This window comes from Styela clava, chromosome 8 (assembly GCF_964204865.1).
Source record: "Styela clava chromosome 8, kaStyClav1.hap1.2, whole genome shotgun sequence".
Taxonomy (NCBI): domain Eukaryota; kingdom Metazoa; phylum Chordata; class Ascidiacea; order Stolidobranchia; family Styelidae; genus Styela; species Styela clava.
This window is the reverse complement of record NC_135257.1, coordinates 20,834,847-20,857,290: the sequence shown is the minus strand read 5'-3', so window position 1 is coordinate 20,857,290 and position 22,444 is coordinate 20,834,847. Positions and strand designations below refer to the sequence as shown.

Genomic DNA, 22,444 nt, shown 5'->3' with positions numbered 1-22,444 from the left:
TTTTGGAATTCAAGTTATACCTATTTATACTTTTATTCTTCACGTTTAGTTAGCATAATTAACAGGCAAATTTCAAGTCATATTCGCGATGAGCATTCAAATATTTCGGAGGAACACGACATTTTTGTTGTAAACAAAGACCTGATTACAAACCAAACGCAGATCGAGGCTTAATTTCCAATTGGTGTTCAGTTTCATATTGGGTTTATTGAGAGTTAAAAGTCTTTGATATCATATCCAGTTGCCATTACAAATTAATGTTTTCGGCACTAGAGCTTTTGAAGTGGCATTACATCACATGGAACAGGCTGTTTTTATCAATATATCAAGTGGCATTTCATGTGTTATTTTGAGTGCTTACGCCGATCCACGTAATGTTTTCTGGTATGTTTTATTTATTAGGAAGGGAAATGCAGGATTAGGAGTTGACTTGGTTTTATATTTTTTTGTGTATTGATGTATGAGAGTCCCACAGTTTTTTTTTTATTACTGAAACGCAGTGATGAGTATGTAATGAAGGAATGGAATGAAAGAGGAATGTTAGGATACCCAATATACAAGTATTACTATTTGCATGAACCATATTAAAGTACCCAATTTACACATTGTATGTCAGTATGCAAGATCGTCGAAGGGTATCAAGGCTCATGACCATGTGGACTGTCATAATTGGTTGCAACAACCACTTATATTGTTTAAAATATGAAAGTGCAACTTTCATAAAGCTAAGAGATTGAAATTAAATAAAGTAGTTTTTATGCATAGTGAAGCAGCGGTAAAGAGTTCAAATATTATCGAGAAGAGGGGTGTAACGACAAAGGTTGAGAACCCACTGCTTCAAGCGAGCTTGAATAGAAAATTAAATCTGCTCATTTCTTTTGATGTTTCACGTAACATGGTCTTCACTACAATACAATAAAGATGAGTTAAATCTTAAAGTTTCTTTTTTTCCATTCATACCAGACATTGGAAACGTATGTTTTGAATAAAAAAAATTAAGTAAACAATATTCAACAAAATACAAAGTCAACTGGATAGTATATAAATAAATGTAAACAACATACAAACAAAAATACATACTGAAAGAACATAAAACATCGGAGTTTCAGGGAGACTACATGGAGACTCGTTAGAATGGACCAGATAGAGCAATTGCTAACTTGCCCGGTTTGTCTTGACCGTTTTAAACAACCGAAGATACTACCATGTCAGCATACATTTTGTTTGAGACCATGTTTGCAAAATTTAGTGACGGATCGCAGGTGAGTTCTCTATTACTCAGTGAAGGCGGCAATATCACCTCTCTACAGTATCTAACAGAATGAGATTATTTGGACCAGTCTTGCCTCAATGACTTGCAGTGGCAGAGTCAGAATGGCGGGCTCGAATGATTGGGCGATTGAGTTATCATTTTAATCGTTAAAACCTCCCTTCCATCCCATTTCTGTGTTCTCCATGTGGGTTGCTGGTTTGAATCGATCAGGAATAAGTATGCATGAGAGTATTGCTAGATTCCTCTTTGATTTAGGTGGTGATTTGCCAATTGGTAAGCCGTCTTATCGTTTTTTCTCTCCCCCTTGATAAATTTGAAAATAATATTATTTTTGTCTGAAAGTATTTTTATACAAAAGCGGGAGCAGAAGGGGAAAGGGGTCATAGAACATGAAAGTTTGAGGACTTCTGGCTTAGTACAATACACCAAATGAGGTTTCAAAGTTGACTATTTTTTGCAGCATTCGATGTCCAGAATGTCGTTCTACACATCTTCTGCCTCGTAATGGTATCAATGGACTTCCAAATAATTTAACCATTGTTAAGTTTCTTGATCTTCCTACCCAGAGATCTTCCCCTAAGGAAATCGTTTGCCAGGTAAGAGTGGGAAATGTCTTGTTCAGGGTAAATTTGTGAAAAAGTAAATCCTGAGTTCCTGCGGAAAATTTTTTTTGTTCAGCTGATTATGGAGTGGAAATAAACTAATTATACTTTAGACTCTAGAGTTGTTTGAAAGTCGATTTTAAACTTTTACTCTCCGGTAACTCACTATAAACATATATTAAGTGAATGCCCATGACTATAATCTAAGACGCACCAACAGAACTGTGTAATCGGCTCCAAAGACACACATAGACGCTTCACCTTTACAGTTGGTTGGTCATGATCTGTTAACTGATGACATCACTGGTCATATTCATTCAACTGGCCAAACACTAGTTGCCAGAAATACAATAAATATCAATAATATCCACTGCCCTAGTAATCGGCATGGCTTTACATCAAGATCTTCAAATTCTTCAATTTTGTTTTAGGAATGTGGCAAGAAGAGCTGTGAACCAGAGAAGTGCAATCATTGTGAAAAACTTCTTTGCGAAAATTGTTTGACGAAACATTCACATATCCTGAAGCAAGATTTAGACAGAGCAGTTTCACAGGTAAATTGTGGGTACGATGACGCAGTCGTTTTCAACCTTTCCGTCAGAGCGGAACCCCAATTGAAAATTTCATAAGCTTAAGGAAGTCCTGTATAATAGTTTATTTTTCTTATGCAGAAAATTTCATATTTAAGCGATTCTAATACTGGCAAAACAATTTGATCTTCAAAATGCTATTCAATCTTCAATTGATATGCCTAGCGTTATGCACAAATCGAATATTGGATCTCCACTCTGGGAGACCCTTATTCTCAGCCATTCTGTGTGTCTAGCTGTAGGGTCTAAACTGCTCGGTCGACCCGGTTGAAATTTCTCAAACGGTTCATGCTGTGAGTAATTCGGTTTCACCGAAAGTCCGGATTGGTGTTTCGTTCCCATTGAATCAGGGAAAAAATGCGCCGATCGTTGAGAAATAACTGTTTTTCACAATTTGTCCCCATTATCTCATAACCAGGCTCGGAAATTAAGATTTCAAGATCAAGGACACATGCAGTTACTTAAAATGAACTGGCAATTTCGGTATCCCAGTCACTGCTGTTGTAATATGTTTTGCGTGGATGGTAACGTGTTACTGAATTTCGGGCCACCTTGTGTATCAGCGGAGATCCTGTACGCCTACCGGCTTGTTTTATAAGGAGTGCATAAATATATGTTGTAAAATTACCTAATGAATATTGCATTGCACCAAGTAACAAAACTCCTCCCTGGAGAGGAATTCCTCGTCAGTTGGAAATCTGTGTCTTCGGTGGGGTGGGATTAATTTTTCTAAAGATGTTTATATGTTTCATTCCTGAACCAGTTTTCGTATCCACTGAAATATAAGGAGCTATTATGGTTCAAAAAGACCGTAATTTTCTTCCAGTTTGTCACTCAGAATAGTCACCTGAATAAACGAAATTCTCTCTACAGCCTTTTTTTCAAAAATGTAGAATTGTTGAATTTTATATACTGGTATATATTTTTTCTGTAGGTCAAAAGACTTCTCCCTAAGGTATCAGAACTCATCTCTGACCTTGAAGAAAGGCAAAAAAAGTCAAAGGAAAATGGGGAGGCAGTGAAACTAGAAATTGCGCAGGTAGTCACTTAGTTATTTAGAGTAGGTTTAAGCTGATTTTTGAATTTTTACAAAATCAGACTTCCAAGCGCAACTAATGAACTTTTGAACCACTACTGCACAGCATCTTTCATTTATGCTCCTTTCACAAGAATCTGCCAGGATAAAAAAAAAGATAATACAGGAGATACATTGCCTTGATCACCGCTTGAACATTTTCAATTTTATATTACCGTATTTTTCGGCTAGTAAGCCAAAGCAAATTTTTGCTCTGAAATGGGTATTTTTCCATATTTCTGTCCGATAAGCCGAGGCAGAAAAATCTTAGTTAAGCACCAATGCATGCTTTATTTTTATGATTCTATTTTACTCATTTTTTTGTTTCTCAGTTACGCACCAATGCGCCTCTCTCTTTAATTTGGTTGCAGTACACGTGCTAAAACTCCATGTTTCCATGATTCACACATGCTGGTATCGCTAATTTCTTTAGCTCATGATGCGGACACAAATGTGGCAACATTAAATATAATGATCACAGCGGGTATATTCCAAATTGGCGGTGTGAATCACGAAAACTAACGGAGAGCGTACATCATTGTGCCCCTTTTCCGGTGTTTTTTAGTCCAAAGCTAACAACAAAAAAAGAAGAAAGTATGGGGGGGGGGGGGGGACTTGGGAATCACTGTCTCTGTTTTTGCTGTATTTTTTCTAACAATGAGATTTTATCATTCAGTCTGTTGAACGTTGCATTTCTGAACTCCAGTCAAGAAAACAGCTATTGATGGAAGAAGTTGAGGCTTTTGTCGCCGTAGAAACAAGGTACCGGTAAATATTATTTCAGTATTATCATGGATTTCCATGGATCGATTTTGAAAATGTCGCTGGGGTTATACTGTTGTTGTTATCAGGAAAAAAATATCCCTTTTTTCTCAACCAATTTAGTATACCAGGGCATCTCAATTGGCAGTTTTAATTCATCAGACTTTTCAGTTATTCGATTTGGACCGCATCTGCTTTTTAATTTCAAAACATCGGTCCCATTAGCTTTGGGTATGTAATAAAGATGTACCGATACCACTTTTGTCGCCGATACCGATCCGATACCAGCTAAAACACCTATACTACAAAAGGCTGATATTACCGATATTCCGATACTATCCTATTTACTCGAAATTACACCTATATTGCGAATAGGCTGACTCCCTAAAAACGGCCTTGAAACGACGATTTTATGAAAAATCGCACATAAGCCGGTCCTACGAATCGTGACACGCCGGACACCTCAAGAAAAACGTAGAAAGAGAACAAAATTACTGTAACGCAAACATTTCTCACGTTTATCATCTCTGCGTGTTAGCGAGGGCCGTAGGTGGATTATTACCCGTAATTTATGTTAAATAAAGTCTATATTGCTTTTCAGTGCGTCGTGATTGTGTCGGGAGTTTAAAATAGAGTTCCTGAATCAGCATGAAACAATTTACTTTGATCGCCACAACGGCGATTAGTTTCGTTCCTTGTCCGTTTCAAGGAAAGAAATAACGCTGTATTAACACATTCTTATAAACCGCTACGAATCTTAACACGCCAGACGCCTTAAGAAAGGCGCAGAAAGAAAACAAATTTGCTGTAACACAAATATTTCTCAAGTTTATCATTTCTGTTTGTTAGCGTTGGCCGTAGATTCTTATTCGTAACTCTTACTTGTAAATTCATGTTAATAAAGTCTATATTGCTTTTCATGCGTCGTGATTTGTATTAATGGAAGGGATTGTTGTCGGGAGTTTAAGAGAGTTGCTGAGTCAGCATAAAACAATTTCCTTTGATCGTCCACAACGCGGTTAATTTCGATAAGAGTCCTTATCACCGCCCATTAACGGATATCATATCGTGAAGTTATTGAAAGTCGCGCGCCGTTAATTGCCTCCACGGGCGATAGCGCACCAAATAATAACGTTTTCACCTGCAAACAACTGACCGTAAATCGACACTGTTGCTGTTATGTAAAAGAAACAAAATTCTTTTCATTGTTGTTATATTTGACTTTTATTGAAAACGGTAAGATTAGGAACAACGAAAATAAATAACAGGAACGAAGAACGGAAATAAATAATGGAAACAAAGAACGGAAATAAAAAATGGGAACAAAATTGGAAATAAACAATGGGAACAAATAACGAAATAAATAATGGAAACGATGAACGGAAATAAACAATGGGAACAAATAACGAAATAAACAATGGGAACAAATAACGAAATAAATAATGAAAACGATGAACGGAAATGAATAATGGGAACAAATAACGGTAATAACAGTCTCAAAATCCTTCAAATTCTTCCTCACTGTCACACTCCCCAAAGAGATCATTCCATTCCTTGCTGTCAACATCCGTTTCTTCATCTGTGTCACTGTCATCCTCCTGCAATAAGGCATCGTCTTCAGTGCCATCTAAATTGTTGCTGATGCAACATTTAAGAAACGACTTTTTGATCATGTCTTCTGGTATCATTTCCCATGAGGCCTTGACCCAAGACACCACTGTAGGCAAAGGAGGGCGCTTGAAATTACCTTCGGCTGTACGCTCAGCCATGCCATCCACTGTGTCCACTGGTTTCTCATGTGTGCTTTGAAGGGTCTGTTCAGACTAACATCTAACGGCTGTAGCATTCCAGTCAACCCTCCTGGTATGACTGCCGAAACAGTATTCGACTCCTTATGAGCCCATTTTACCTTTTCTAAATTGGTCCCAGACTAACATTGAGGGTTTCATGCGAAGACCCCCATTTCTGAGCCTCCAGACCTTATTCAGCCATTTCAATACACCTTCTTCGTCCATCCATCCTTTTGGGTGCTGATGTATGACTACTCCAGAAGGAAATTTATCTTTTGGTGGTGTTTTTCTTTTAAATATTATCATTGGGGGCAACTTCGATCGCAACTGAGCACTACCGTAAAAATGGGTTTTTTCATGCCCTGTTGTTTTTATTAGAACTGTTTTTTCACCTTTTGCGTTCAATGTCCTATTACTCGGCATGTCGAAACACATTGGGGTTTCGTCCATGTTGCCCATTCTAGTCAGAGGAAAATCGTGAGTCTTTCGATTGCTTATCACGAAACGTTGAAAGTTGATGATTTTTTCTTGGAATTCCGAAGGCAGCTTTTGGGCTATTATTGTTTTTTGTCTAAGATATATTCCATTCCTCATTAAAAACCTTGTGCACCAACCCGTGGAAGCAGTGAAAGTGGAGGTGCCTTGGTAATTACCAGATTTGGCCATCCGCAATGCTTGCAATTGCACTGCAAATTGTGATACACTGTAGCCATTCTGCCTTTGGCCATTGAACCACTCAAAAAGGTCCTTATCCATTTCAGGATGTTGTCCAGTTTTGGGCCCTCTCTTGGCGCGTTTTGAACTTGGCATGGATTCCAATGAGCTATCCTTTCTCCATCTTCTAACATTACTCTCACCCACTCCAAACTTTCTTGCTGCTTCAAGGTTGCTTGACTTTTCTGCAGCCGCTACTACTTTGAGTTTAAAATAACAAGGGTAAGGCATTCTTTTTCTGATAGTGTTCGACATGATAACGGTAGTTTAAAACTGGACTGAACGATAAATGACAAGACTATTTAATAGCGCAAACACGCAAGCGAAAGCGATCAAGTGTGTGACAACCAATCACAGACTGTACAAGCGATCACGTGGGATCAGACAATCACAAGCGAGCGACAACCAACCAATCACAGACTGTACAAGCGGCATGTGCTGAACAAGCGATCAGCTGTATGATAAGACAATCACACCTGCACAAACGAGCGAAAACAAACCAATCACAGACTGTACAAGCTATCAGCTGTATGATAATACAATCCACCTTCACAAGCGATCGTGTGTGTGCGTGCACGCTTGTTATCATGAGAACTTGGTATGGTTTGAAGCTTTTGGAATTACCGGCAAGTCAGCATAATATTATCTCGTTGCGTGATCAAATTCTGATGCATGAATGAGCTGATTTTTTGGTGCAATCTGAGTTATGCGCGGATAAGACGTTCCCTCAGTTTGGCAACTCTTTTTTTTGAGTTTCAAAAATCGGCCTATTCGCGAGCATATACGGTATGTAATTTTATTTAATTAGGTGTGCTGTGTAGGGCAGACGGATTAAAACAATGGTCTTTTAGCGTTGTTTCAGATCGGAAAAAGAGATATATCACCCAATTTTGAAATTAATATCAGATGCTGTAACTGACTAAGATACATTGTACAGTGACACTAGTAATCTCGGTGTTCAATTAGAAAATTCATAAGTCGGGATGTCCAATTTGAATTTAATGTTAATATCGCGACCTTTGAATATCATTATTCGTGTTTAAAAGAATATCGAATATCATCCACACATTCTAGCGCCGCCGTCCTACGTTCAAATAAAAGCATTTTACAAATATCTTATTTTGTGGTTAATCGTAACCGTCGCCGCAATAAGTCAAAATCAACATATAATACCAACCTATAACCAAAGAATTATCAATCAGCACCGACAAGAAGACGGCCTACCTATAACCGTTGAGGATTTTTTTCTACTTTACTATTTTATAATATTTTACAATTACTATCATATATTTTGAGACAGTCTACTCTAGGCGGTCAGAAATTGTGTAGTTAAACAAAATTAAAATTAATACCTGCGTAGAGGGATAAGTGTGTCGGAATTTAGTTTATCGATGTCGACAGACTAAATGACACTCGTACTTGACGACATAGCGGTCACACTTTATAGCCGTGCCAAAAGTGCATGTGCCGTTAATAAGGACTCCAATTCCACTGTATGATTTAAAATTGGGCGCCTAGTGGCTTTTTGTTATGTGCTGTGTTGATATATTTCTTCATTATTACTATGTAATATTAAAAATGTCAATATAAAAATTTGACAGCGAAAATAGCAAAATTAGTTGAGCTAGTTTGGCTGATAAATAGCTAAAAACAGGTGAATCCTATTCCCTCGCGGGGGTGAGGACATGTATGGCTCATAGCTCACGATCTCTCCAGACAAAAAATTAATTAAGAAGTAGTATTCCAACTTGTCCTTTAAAACATTCTGGACCATATCAAAAAGGTAAATATATCGGAAATATCGGCCTCAATCTAACTGATACATGGCCGATACCGAAAAAATGGCCGATATTGCAGATACCGATCTTATGAACGCATCTTGATTAAACCACTGGTCAGGGAATTACCTTACCCGTTGCATATGTCCAATGTATTGAGTTTTTCATGAATCGTTAACCTCAAAATTAGGGGCACTGAAATACATTTATACACACTGAATATATCTTTTGTGACGATCAGACCCCTGTTTTTTTGAAGTTTTATATAGTTGAGTATCCCTGCGTTGTAGAATTTCAAGTAATTGAAGATTACTGTTATTTTATTTTCCTCCCATACCTAGTGGACCTGAAATTTTGCTGTTTGATTTTATAGAATGAGATCACTTTTTAGGAAATATGGAAAAACTTTTTTTGGCACTCTAGGAGTATGTGTACCAGGTTAGGGTTAGGCCATAATTTTATTCCGATTTTCCTTATTTTAGTGCTATTACGAGTTTGGTGACTGTCTGTGTTAGCCAAGTGAATATCCCCCTGTCCATGGGTTTCAGCCCCTTTACACAAATTGATGTAAAATAGGCGAACAAAATTAGTTACATCCATACTTCTGGAGCACTCTTTTTTCTATGGCCTTACCATGCCAATGCGTGGCTATATATTTCAGTATTGCTTCTTGTTTATTAAACACATCTAATTTCGAAGGTTTAATCCTGAACACCCCACTTCATGATCAAGTGTATCAAATTTTGTCGCCGACCAGTTTAGAATTAAGTGGTGCTTGAATTGATATAAAGCTCTTCAAAATGTTATGATGAGTCCTCTTTGACGTATTGAATTTGATGGTGTAATACAGTGGTTCTTAAACTTTTTAAGCCAGGCCCCGATTTTAGAATTTCTCAAGTCTCGCACCCCACTTGAATAATAAATAACCAACAATAAGGTACAAATAACAGATAGTGAGGCAAAAGTATTTTTTATTCATTGAACCTGTTGAATATATGTGGATGGAATAAAGCTACATGCTCAACATACTCTCTCTTTAAACAATCAAGAAATGTAAATATCCAAAATAAGACTGGAAAGATGAACTGTAACAAATAATTTTAATTAGCTTCACGTCCCCTCAAAACATTGTCCACTCCCTACTTTTAGAGCGCGCCCATCGTTTGAGAACCACTGGTGTAGTACTTTTTTCATGTTGGTCTGTGCCTCATGATAACAGTAAGGAACACGTATTTTTTATTTGCCGGATTTAACTTTGAAAAATGCCTTGTATAGCATCTACTGCAGTGGTCTCAATTTGTTAAGGCTGGTGGCCCCTTTCCAGAGACTTTGAGCACGCATGTCCCCCTGTTTATCATTGCAGTGGTATTTATAGTGTTTTTTTCATCGTTAGATTTCAAATCCTATCGTTCAAACAATTCATGCTCAACAAAGTGAAAACACCTTATCAATCAAGGAATAAGGGGGAGTTTTCTTGTAGAGGGAAATGTGAAATCAGTTCTGCAGCGCCTACCATTGTGCCCCCCAAAATCCCCCCCCCCCCCCCAACCCCTCTGTGGCCCATCCTCTAATCTAGTTGATCATTTTTTTTTCTAGTTGGTAACCTCTAATCTACTGATTCTAACAATATGTAAGAAACAGCAACCTTTTAGTTAAAAAATATAATTATTAGGTAAATGTCGGATATCATTGATGTTTATCAATACAAATTTTGGAACTTTGAAAGGACCGGAATCTTTTATTTTTATTAAAGAGGAACACCTCTTATGACAACTTTATCGAGTGTAATTGAACTGCTTGTCCATTGATCTTCTTAGCAGATTCACTGCCCCGCAGTCTCACCATATATTTGAGCTCTCTCATGTTTCTTTACAGATCTCTACAGACTGAACAAGAAAATCTACAACTAGAACTAGCAACAATGAGCAGTTTCTGTGAGAATGCCGAGAACAAGTCAAGCTCAGTTGCAGAAAATAACGGGTCAGTATGTGTTTATGTTTTTTCATGATGTTTATTATGCATTTCACCCTGAAAAAGGCACAGGCGGGTGAAGAGCTACATTATTTTGGAAATATAGGGATTTTCTCGATTCCAAATTTCCCATTCAATTTATCATATTCTAGTGAACATGGGACTGAAACCTAAAATTTTATCCATTGTACATTTAATACTTTGTTAACTGGGCTCGGCTGTTTGGCACATTTTCTATGCAGGAGGAATGCGCCACTGATTACTCTAAGTGAGTTTGCAGGTTCGATTCTAATAATTATGTTCGAGTGGACTGCTGGACTCCCCTGCCCTGTCATAGGTTCATGTAATCACTAATCGCTGGTCGTTTACAACTTTCTCCACCATCAAGTATGTGCATCTGAGACAAATAAATGGTCAACTGATTTCATACCTGACATGCCTGGTATGGTAAGCAGACAAGAAGCTGTGGTGTGTATGATTAAGCTGTCTTATCAGCTTCATTCTCCCTATGATAAATATGAAAATCCTTTCCTAAAGTCTCTTTATGCCAGGTCATCAACAATGACAGCGAAGCGTCAATTACAGACTGAAGTCCTTCAGTTGACTCGACAAAGCAAGGAGCATGTAAGAAACAACAGAACTGTAACAAATAATATTGAAGACAAAATTGGGAGATCAATAAAGGTTAGTCTGGTATAATTTAATGTTAGATTTCTACATAGACGTCGCAATATTCAGTACTGGTTTATCGCGACTCCTTTCACCTTGAACTACATTTTTTTTAATTTATTCTGTATTTAAGAAGTGTAATTTGAATATGGCGAAAAATAAACTACTGATCTGGTGCAGTATTTTTCAACATTTTTAGGCATAGCTCCCTGGATTCATGGCCCCTTACACTTCAGTAAAAAAAAATAGTTTTGTTTTAACAGGGTAACCATAGTTATTTTGTTTATCACCTGTATATACCGGTAATAGTTAAGCCAAGGGCTACATCAAAGGGCTGTATGTCACAGTTACTTTCCCCATTCGCTGTGATAGTGTCAAATTAACAGTAGCTGACATTGTTAAACAGAAAACATTAATATTATTATAACAATTCATAATTTGATATATTTGGGAATAAATCGAGTTTTGGATTGAGTTGTGAGAAATTTTCTCACCTTTCTCCTAGAGCAGGGGGCGCTTAAAATGCTATGGCTGCGGCCAGCAGGTGGTAGTTTGCTCATCCCTAGGTAAGACAAATAGGATAGGATTTACATATTTATCCAGGGGAAGAGGAAAGCTGATAATACGACTTAATTATATGCCGAACCACGGCCTCTCGTCCAGTTAACAGTCCATTTTGGGTATGGGATTAGTTAGCCAGTTATCTGTTTCAGATGCATGACGTACCGTACTTGAAATGAAAATACCAATATCATCCAATTTAATGTCTTCGTAAGTTGGAAACATCTGTGATTATCTGTACTAGCATTCAATACAGGTGTAGGAGACCTCATTTTAGTTTTTGCAAATCTTATTTTTTAGTTCCAGAGGGAAGGGGAACGCTCCTTGCTTTGCTCAATTTCTGATTTTGGCGGAATTTCGTTTCATGTTCCTTCAAAATTATCAATGACCTTCGGTAGTGACCTTGTGATCAATGATGCGGAAATACGACGTGCAATCAACAGAGAACACAGCCCGAGATTTGGACGGAGGGCAGGTAATGATCTTTTACTGGGCCTTGCTCAGAGTAAAGGTATGAAAATGCCTCATAATCATAAATTTGCAACCAGTGTTTGAACTCAGCGGGATTGTATGAATGTGTTTTTGGAATGTCATGTCAGAATAGGATTTATACACACTCACACAAATATTTTTTCTGTAACATTTCGTTCGACCAAGGTCAGAAGTACCCAAAATAAAATTCAGTGTCTCTATATTAAATGAATATTTTTGACAAGGTTTTTCATATTCACGTGTTCAAATCCACCACAAATGGTAGCTTATTTTATAAGTAATTCCAATACAGGATAATTGGGAATGTTTAGTATCAAATCTTTTACAGTACGGTACCGATATTATTTGAGGCTGTTGATGAAATCGCGGCTGTTATTATGTTTGTGTAATTTAATGTGAACGTATTTGATGGCTGATTCGTGGGTCTTGCTTAAATATGGAGCGAATCATTTCGTAGCGTTTTTTCTGAGGAAGTCTGACCTTGGTCATATGAAGCACTGCAGAAATATATTTGTGAAGTATGCAGTAAGACCCTTGAATCACGTAGAATATAGAAGTCCAACACTATATCTTCAATACATATTCGAATACTTTCTTCTTACAGATACTTTTGACATAGATCTATCATCTTATACACCGACACCGAGTCTTCTGGCCCGTCCCGAGTCACCGAACCTAAACGAGACGTCAAGAAGCAGAATCGAACCAAGTAAGTTTAACTGTTTGTTTTATGTTATATTTTTGCTCTATACGAGTAGCTGTCTATATCAGAGATTATACAGGGGTTAAATGAACAGATCTTTACTACTGATTCATAAGGATCTAGGGCAGAGGTTCCCGAACTTTATTGGCCGTAGGCCAAAATTAGAATCGAAAAGATGTTCACGGACCGGAAGAATGTAGATACACCTTCATTTGACATTTTTTTGTTTGTTCGACTCATAATGGCCATTAATGTCGTATTCCTTCAGAACTGGAATAGTTTGTTGGCGAAGAAGACAAATCGCTAAAGTTTGATTCTTTTCAATGCAGAATTTATCTAATAATTGTCTGTTTTCTAGTTTTCATTTGTTTTCTGACATCTCTGAGCTTTCTTATATGGCTGATAACTAAAGTACTGCCCTATGTAATATCCTAATACCGGTACGTACAATTGAGATACTGGTATAATTGAATTGTTACGATACACGTGCTTAATTTACACTGTGATAATGACATAACATTTAGATCAAGATCGCACACTTAACCTCGGCGGGCCCTTTTAAATGTTACGCGGGCCGGATTTGGGCCGCGGTTAGGGAACCCCTGATCTAGAGTGTAGCATATTTAATAATAGTGGCGAAACTAATTACGGTACATGATTTTATTTAAACAACTTATATTAATATAAACCAGGTGTGGGCAAGCACCCAGGCGGTGGGTGGCCATGTAAGTGTGACATACAAAGTTTAATTTTATGAACAGATTCATAATTACAGTAATACAAAAGCAAAAGTGGAAAACAATGGGCCTAGTCCAAAACTTCAACAAATTCCTCGAGCTATTTTTTAGCTAAAACATCACAATTTTAGTTTGGTTGTGGGCTTGTGGCAGCATGAGGCAGGCCAGATTGAATTACCCAACGGACTGGATTTGGTTCATAGTTAGTCCATGCCAAATATTGACTCTTGTGTTTGAATGGAAATCATCAAACCATTGCAAAATCCCGGTTGAGAAACACTATGTTAGACATACAGTGAACTCAAGATGTTTAACTTGTTACAGCAACACATATCTGCTTTAATCTCTTTTGCGATTTTTAACTGTTTTACATCTTTTTAGTTCCGTCTCTTAACCCTCGTTTCCGTGGCAACAATCGACGCCGGGGTCGTGGAGGTCGCACTTCGAATATATCTTCATATTTGACAATAGGAAATGAACGTCCATCACCCACAAGTTCTACTGGAGGGAGTCAAGAGTTTGCACCGCATGTGACTGGCGTCCGAACAACATTATGGCAGTATAGGAGCAAGGGACAAGTAAAAAAGTGAATGTCTTTGTCATAAAATATCTTTTTATGGCAAACAGTTGTGATTATAGTACGCAGAGCTGCTAAGTTAATGAAATCGTATCTTTGACAACAGGTTATAAAATATTGGGTCTCGAGCCCTCGCTTTAAACAATTCTGGGAAATTCATGGTCTCCAGCCCCCACTTTACACTCTGAGAAAATCTAAATTTAATAACTTTTGCATCCTTTTTAGGAAAACTTGATCTTCTGGCTTTTTATATTCTTTGCAAAATTTTGACTTGTTTCATCATCATAGAGTGAGGTGTGATATTCCGACTCTTTCTTGTCGGAGGAAATCTGATTGTCGAATCTAGCTAGCTCAAACTTTGACCCCAGCCCGGTTTTAGTCCAAAAAAAATTCCATGCAATGGCATTAGGGGTTAGGATTTTCATACTTACACTTGTGAGAAGCGAGTCTGTATTATGCTTAGGTGCATGGCGAATCATAGTTACTAGTCCATGTTAGAGGTGGGAACAAACAGTTTACCAATTAAAGATTCCATGCTGGGTGCGTGGCGCAACGTTCTCAACTTTGGAGTTACGCTTGTTATTGCACTTCTGATTACCTTGCGTGAGTTTGCAGATTTAAATCTTGCGAGGGATGATTGTGTGCGAGAGGCACGGCTCCTTGCCGTCATAGAGTGGTTCACTTTACCACTGGTAAGTTACGGCTATCTGAAATAAATAACTGGTTAACTAATCTCATACCTGACATGGACTGGTGACTGGTCACTATATGATTTAGATTTCTTTCAAGCTTTCTCCACTCCCTGGATGCTTATGAATATCCTATCCTGAATATGAATGTAGTGTGGGGGAGTAAGCCTTGACCGACCACAGGTTTCATATTTGTCTATGGTTCTCTATATACATGAGCAGTCTAGTTGGCTTTTCTCTCCCTCAGGATGAACATGGAAAATAATCGTAAATAAAATAAATTGCAAGACGCTAATCTTGGCTCTGTATCATATTTACAACTTATAAAAACGAACCAAAATCAGAACTTCCAACTCCTTTGCAGTCAGAATTTTATTTTTACTAGGAACAGGTTTCATTCGTGAACCTAACCACTTTGAAACTCATTTTGAATGTGGGTCAAAATCAAAATTTCCAACGGAAACTGAAAAAGTTACATATTACAAAATGGTTGAAATTTTTTTTGTGCCCCTGTGACCCCACTTTGGACTGGACTTCATTGCATCATAGAGTGGGTCACATAACCGTTTACTGGTTACTGCTCCTTCTGTCATCAACTTTCCTCTCCAGTTGAATATAAAAATCCGATCATATAAAAAAATCTTGCAACTTTTTCAGGTGTTTCGGAATGAAAGGCAGTGATATCGGATGTATGAATTGGCCGAGAGGTATTGCCGCTACACCAGATGGAAACATAGTGGTCGCTGACAGCAGTAATCATAGAATTCAGGTATTTTTGAGGGGGTATAATTTTATGTTTAAATGTTTGTGAAATGAATAAAAGTAAAAGCTTCCTAGCAAGAATACAATCTCAAACCACTGAAAATTTTGAAAGGATCGGTCCAGCAGTTAAAGAGATTTGCACAAGAAGAAGATGAATACTAATGTCGCGGACTAAAGTGTCCGTGGTTATATTGTGTGTATATATATGTTTTTAGACTGTTATGTCACTAAATGTGAGACAGAAACTGTCTTTCGAGCTCTCTTCTCCGGTCGCTGCGCTGGCGGCCGGACGTGTTTTCAGTTCTCTAGTGATGTTTTGTTCAATCTGTTTGGCTGTTATATGCTTTGGAGTTGCCGTACAATAATCAACCAATCCGAAATCTTTGAGTCTTCTGATTCATCTACAACCACGGTAGCAACATCTTCATATAATCACAACGAAGATATTCCAGATCCACAGTGTGAGAACTGTGGTTCATAAACTGACGTGGAAAGTTTGTTGTTGTCCTCTTTTTCCCCTGTTTTACTGATCCGTAGCTAATGCTATGCTGACTCCAGAACAATGAAAATAAATTAAGTCACCCAATGAGCTGACCCCAGAAAATTAGGCAAAAAATTGGGTCCAGAACACTGACTTTATTAGCCCGAAAATTAATATTTGATTAAAGTTTTTTCATCATCACTGATTATATTTACAGATTTTTGATTTGTCTGGGGCAACAATTCATACGTTTGGAAGTTACGGAACAGGCTTTGGTGAATTTGATTGTCTTGCTGGAGTCACTGTGACATCACAAGGATGGATTATTACATCAGACAGATATAATCATCGCGTTCAAATATTTGATTCTCAGGGAAGATTCATCAGGATGTTTGGAGAGGAAGGGTCTGGTGTGTTTTTTTCATTATTATTTTCGCTTTGACAATTTCTTATTCCCGATGTATAAACACCAAGGTCAATTGTCCAAAATTGTATTCTGATAACTCGGGTTCACCAGCGGTTCCCGCAGCACTTTACCAAGTGCACCCTGAAATTTACCAAAAATGTGTTAAACATAACTAATATATGATTGAATATTTGAAAATGTGTGTTCAGAGCAGTAGCCGCACACCTCTCATTAGATAAATAATTGTAAACGTTATGACGCTATGTTGTTTTGTTGACATTGCCTTCATTCTTGAGACCTACATCAGGGTGGTCCAAACCCAGGCCCGTGGGCCACATGTGGCCCGGCGCTTCATTTTTTGTTGGCCGCGTCGCATTTGCGCAAGGGTAAACAAAAAATCGCATTTGGTGTTGTTTCATCAAAAAAATGACCAGAAAAATCTTCTGACATATTGTTACATCACTAATGTAATCACATTGAATTGACTGGTGTTATGACTAGCTGAGGCAACTGCATAGAACACTAAAAATCGAATGAGGAAGCTATTAGCCTAGGTTTGCTATACCTGATAACTAAATATTAATGTAATGGCCAACCAATATAATTCCTGCCGGGTGGTTTTTTGCAAGCAACCTAAACAGTATTACAAAAAATGCTGCCTATATGTCAGAAAATTTAGTAATTACCCTCCTGTATCTCAAATTTGGTAAAAATCGGTAATCAATCAATCTGCAGTTATTTGTAAGTTATTTTGCAAACATGAGTTTGAAATAAAAGTTGACCACTTCGAACAGATTTTTGACTAGATATGGGAGAAAAAATATCACAATGCTTGCTTAATATGAAACCTAAACGGGCATTTTCTCTGTATGGCCCTTCCTTCGTTATGAAGATTTTGAAGTCTTACACTGAATGTAGATATAGTAAAACTTTTGCACTTTAAAGTGAGTTTTTTGCATGTTTTTGCTTGATAAATGACAAATAATGACCAATGTTTGGACAAAGTGTTTGTTTTGTGTTGCACTGTTTACCTATTCTTAGCACGCAATATTGTGGCTCGCGAACAAAACAAAAATTATAGTGTGGCCCGCGAGGCCGACAACTTTGGACCACCCTGACCTACATGTTCACAAATTTTTTAAACATGAGCATAAAACACGATCACAAAGTTTTATTCAGAAGAAGCCTTTTTTTTCGTGTAAGTGTGTCGTGTGTTTTCTCTGATAATTTGGCGTCGTACAAACAAAATGTTTGGGAACCGCTGAATCCACAAGGCTATATGAGGTGGAACGGCAAGCCAATTTCGGATATTTCCGCGGAAAGATTACCGCGGACCGCGGAAAGATTACTACCGGTCCGCAGAAAGGTGACACAAAAAACGTACAATGCCGTCATAGCATTGTTACCAGTATGTGAGGTCAAGTTTTCAAAATTGACAACTACAAAAACGAAATATTGTAGTAGGACGAACGTAAGAAACACTATATACCTTTGTTTATGTATTGTCAACATAACTTTTTTAGCGCATATAATTTATCACATTTGATCAGTACGTCTGTAATTTGTATAAAGGTGGTCCGCCAAAATTTTGGTCAGATTTTACCGGTCTGTCCCTGAAAAAAGGTTGCAGACCACTGGTGTAGTTGGCTTTCCTTTTTCTCAGGATGAACATTAAAAATATTTGTATTCAACATGAATTGCAAGTAACATGCGCTATTAGCACAAAATGTTTGAGTGATTGGAAATCCACATTAACTATTATGCTTGAAATTAAAAGTTGCTTGTTTTTGTCCAGGTGAGGGTGAACTGAGTTATCCTTGGGGAATAGCAACCGACAGCATGGGATTTGTCTACGTCTGCGATAAAGACAATCATAGAATTCAGGTATACTGTATACTTTGACTATAGAGCCGATTTTCTTTTCTTTGTTCTGGGGTTGGCTTTATTGCTTTGAAAAAAAAAAGAGTGCTGGTGCGTGAAAGCCTTGGATATAATAAATAAAGTGATGTCGAACTGTCGCTGTTTATTGCGACCGCCATTATGACAGTCGCTCACTTCATTACGTCGCTATTATGAAGTCGCCACTATGACAGTTGCTATTTGGAACCCGAGACTCCTAGGATCCAGTACAGTCCAATTGTTGCGCAAGTTTGCATTCAAATCCAAGAGTCTAAAGACTCCTTGTTATAACTATTGAGTTTGCCAGTATTAGGCTAGCCTTATATAAATTTATAGTTTTTTTGCACAAGACAATTAACTCACTATTAGACAGGGGTTTTGCTCCACCAACATGGGTAAAAACCTGTAAGCTATTACTTCACTCGATCTGGGCTGGTACCCATACAAGAGTCCATGAATAATTCATCTCATCCCTTTTCTCTCTCAGTTAAAATGTTTATCTTTTGTTATATTTCAACAGGTTTTTACTCTTGATGGAACGTTCATTCGCAAATTCGGTCGAGTTGGTTCGCAGGATACCCAATTTGACAGCCCGCAATATCTTTCAATAACACAGGATAGTAAGGCAAGTGTTTTTTATTGCTTTGATGTACTTTTGAAAATAATGCTGATACATTTGCCAGTAACCCCAACCCACTGTGCTGGGTCCAAAAACTGTATTTATAAAATAAATACACATTATACTTAACCTAAGAATAGAACATGTCAAAATATAATACGGCAATTAAAAGAAACAGGTACAGGTAGTATAACTAAGTCAGCATTTCAAAAAATATATAAGTTGAATTGCATAGAATTAAATACTGTTGCGACAAAAAAATGACTATTTTTATAGAGGCTTAGCGGCATTGCGCTGAGTGTCAAGAATACTCACGCCATCATCTCTAATTGAGCTTTGCAAGTTTGCAATGTAGAATCAGGATAATTATGTGCAAGAGGATTGCTATACTCCTCGCCGCCATAGGGTGGGGGTTCATGTAACCGCTGGTCAGTCACAGCTTCCTTCCACCATCAAATCCACGTATATGAAACAAATATCTCGATAACTAATCCCATACTAGACATGAACTGTTAACCAGAAAAGAGGTCATGGCCATATTAACCATCAAATCGCTCCTCTTCCTCGCCCAAAATCCTGATATCGATAAATTAGACACCTGCGTACTGAAAAGATTCTGGTCTTTTTAAATATAGTCCTTCATTAGCTCAGTGAGAAAGGCATATTAATCGTTAATTACAAAAATCATTTCTTCACCACAGGTTGTTGTTGGAGACAGTGGAAATCATCGAATTCAAGTCTTCGATAAATATGGAAGGTTTCTGTACAAATTTGGGTCAGAAGGTACCAGTGATGGACAGTTCAAATATCCAAGAGGTGTCGCTACAGATCAACATGGGAATATCATCGTTGGGGACAGCGGAAATAATCGAATTCAGGTAAGTTTTTCTCTGTAAAGTTTTCCTATGAATGCACTCATATTGAACGAAATGGAGTATGCACTCATATTGGGATACAGAGTGCGCATTCACATTTCCAACCCATTTCTTGTATTTTATCATATTTCTGTGGTTGTATGTAGCTGAATTGATTTATACTTTTGGGGGAGTGAACATGCACCACTTATTTATGGCAAAACCCTCTAAATTGAATTAAATAGTCCATTATGCTGATTGCTGACTATGGAGTCAAAATAAATCATTTTATACTAAATTTTGTTCTTATTGGAAGATACCAAGTTACCTTTATCTGCAATCCATCCCAAATTATCAGAACTCAACGACGGATGAATTCACTAGTAGACAATTACTCTCATTTTTTTTAATTTATGGGAACATTTTTTTTATGGTGTATGACAGTTTTTTTTTACCCTAAGGTTCTGTGAGTACAGTCCAGGGGTTTCAAGAGTTTCCGTTCGAAACCGAGTGTCTATATTGATATATGTATATTGTTTAAATAGAATCAAATACCCTATCAGGTTTGTCACTATTATTAAACTAGCTACACTTTGAAAAAGATGTAAGTATTAGGTTTGCTTTTATATATATTAGTACAGTGGTTCTCAACCGGGGGCCAGTGGCTCCCCAAGGGGCCACAAAGCAGTTCAAAGGGGGCCACGACACAAGGCTAATAATTTATTATAAAGCGACTTCGTTTGCATACTTTTCATTTAAATAAATCCCCGTTCACATCAGTTTTATTATCTCAGTTACAAGGTGTATTTACTTGTGAGTGCGAATTGTTTGATCACAATGGAATTTTGAATCTACTAATCAGAATAGTTTGCTGGTAGGCCATCTAACCTGCAGACGGGCAGTTTCGCTAGACTGCGAGATAACCGTCGATATCCTATTAAATAGAGCATTGTCTCTCTTGTTATATTTCAGATATTTCGCAATGATGGAAGCTTTTTGTCCAGTTTTGGCAGCTGGGGTTCTGAGCCTGGACAAATGAAAGGGCTGGAGGGGGTCGCAATTCTACGAAATGGAGACATTGCAGTCAGTGATAGAGAGAATCACAGAATACAAATATTCTAACTTTCCAAATGAGATCGGTTTGCTTAACAGTTGAGCATTGTGTGCTCAAATTTCACTGCATTTGATCGAGTCTGAGATATTGTTAGATTCCGCGTCATTCGCATAATAGGGTGTCTGGTTCGGGTCTGTTACAAGTTTCTGGTTTTCGTGGTCTCAAATCCGGATATTTTCTGTTTTTGCTAGTTCATGTTCTTCCGAAATGATGTGTGTACTTTCTTATTATGTATCACAAAATGAAAAAAGGTTCTTGAGACTTTGTATTTATATCTCGCTTTCAATTTTTTTCATAATAATAGTTTCAATGAGTGCATTTTTGGACCGTATTTTCTTGGTGAAATTGTATTTAATTAAAATGTCTTTGAGAATTTTAAATGAACACTAATGCTAAAGCTACATTGCTAAATTAATTGGTATGAGTTCAGTTACTACAACTCATATTATCACTTGGTTCCGAACGCCGCCTTCACTATTTACTGCCTGTGTACAAATTTATGAATGCGTGGCGCGATTTCGGAAGACATCAAGTAGTACTGAAAACTTGATATTGATTTAAAATAAACGGCTTTCGGATTACAAGAAGTGCTCCAACACTCAGTTTTGAACTTCGGGTAAACCCAGGTCAGACACCCAAGTGCCACATTGGCGATAATACCTCATGTATATTCTTGAAATCATTCCGTTTCCCAAGTGCCATTCCTTTGTATTCGATATTTTTGTTATTTGTGGAATGTACAAACATGCGAATCATGTTTAATATAATTTAGTTCATTTTATAATCATCATTATTATGAGATCACTGTGGATGCATTATTACATCGTAACCTATTGCACTATTATGTCTTGTTCACTGTCATTGTAATAAATTTTATCAGGAATAGTGAATAATTTTTGATGATGCATCAATTCTGACTTGAAATTTTTTTTTAAGGTTTTAAAATTTCGGGTTCGAGCCATCATGGCCTAATCAATATTTCATCAAGTCTTGTCTGCTAAAAGCTGTTTTCTCTGTTCCAATATTTGTTTCCACTGAATAGGTGGTTCAGGTACCTGCTGGTCGGTTCTGGCTTCCTCCACCATACAAGTGCGGTAGGATTTACGAATTTATACCGGGGGAGAGGAAAGCCGTTAAAACTAATATGGCTAATGATTGACGAAAAAATAAATCTTTCTCTATCTAACCACGGACTCTCGTCCGGTTATCGTGCCAGTTCATGTCAGGTGTGGGTAGGCTTAGCACAATCCGCAACACCGCCGAGCCATACCCTACATGGACTGGTACAAAAACCGTGCTAGCGGGCTTCTTCTTCCCGGGGATAGA

The 22,444-nt window shown here is 37.6% G+C and overlaps 1 protein-coding gene across 1 annotated transcript; it reads left to right on the top strand.

Moving 5' to 3' along the window:
• Positions 1–945: 945 nt before the first annotated feature.
• Positions 946–22,032, top strand: LOC120346764 (uncharacterized). Its single transcript, XM_039416579.2, has 16 exons — positions 946–1,262; positions 1,734–1,869; positions 2,307–2,429; positions 3,400–3,504; positions 4,217–4,302; positions 10,460–10,564; positions 11,107–11,239; positions 12,086–12,260; positions 12,882–12,986; positions 14,099–14,303; positions 15,641–15,752; positions 16,444–16,636; positions 18,428–18,516; positions 19,052–19,156; positions 19,852–20,028; positions 20,977–22,032. Exons 1-16 carry the CDS (start codon positions 1,135–1,137, stop codon positions 21,124–21,126), a joined length of 2,127 nt encoding a protein of 708 aa, XP_039272513.2. The 5' UTR covers positions 946–1,134; the 3' UTR covers positions 21,127–22,032.
• The last annotated feature ends 412 nt before the right edge of the window (positions 22,033–22,444 follow it).

What these genes read in the sequence shown, in the direction of transcription:
- LOC120346764 (XM_039416579.2), top strand. Translation starts at nt 1,135, where the DNA reads ATGGACCAGATAGAGCAATTGCTAACTTGCCCGGTTTGTCTTGACCGT. An exon ending in TGAAACTAGAAATTGCGCAG is followed by an intron (nt 3,505 to 4,216) that starts GTAGTCACTTAG and finishes TTTATCATTCAG; the next exon opens with TCTGTTGAACGTTGCATTTC. An exon ending in GAGATTTGGACGGAGGGCAG is followed by an intron (nt 12,261 to 12,881) that starts GTAATGATCTTT and finishes TTCTTCTTACAG; the next exon opens with ATACTTTTGACATAGATCTA.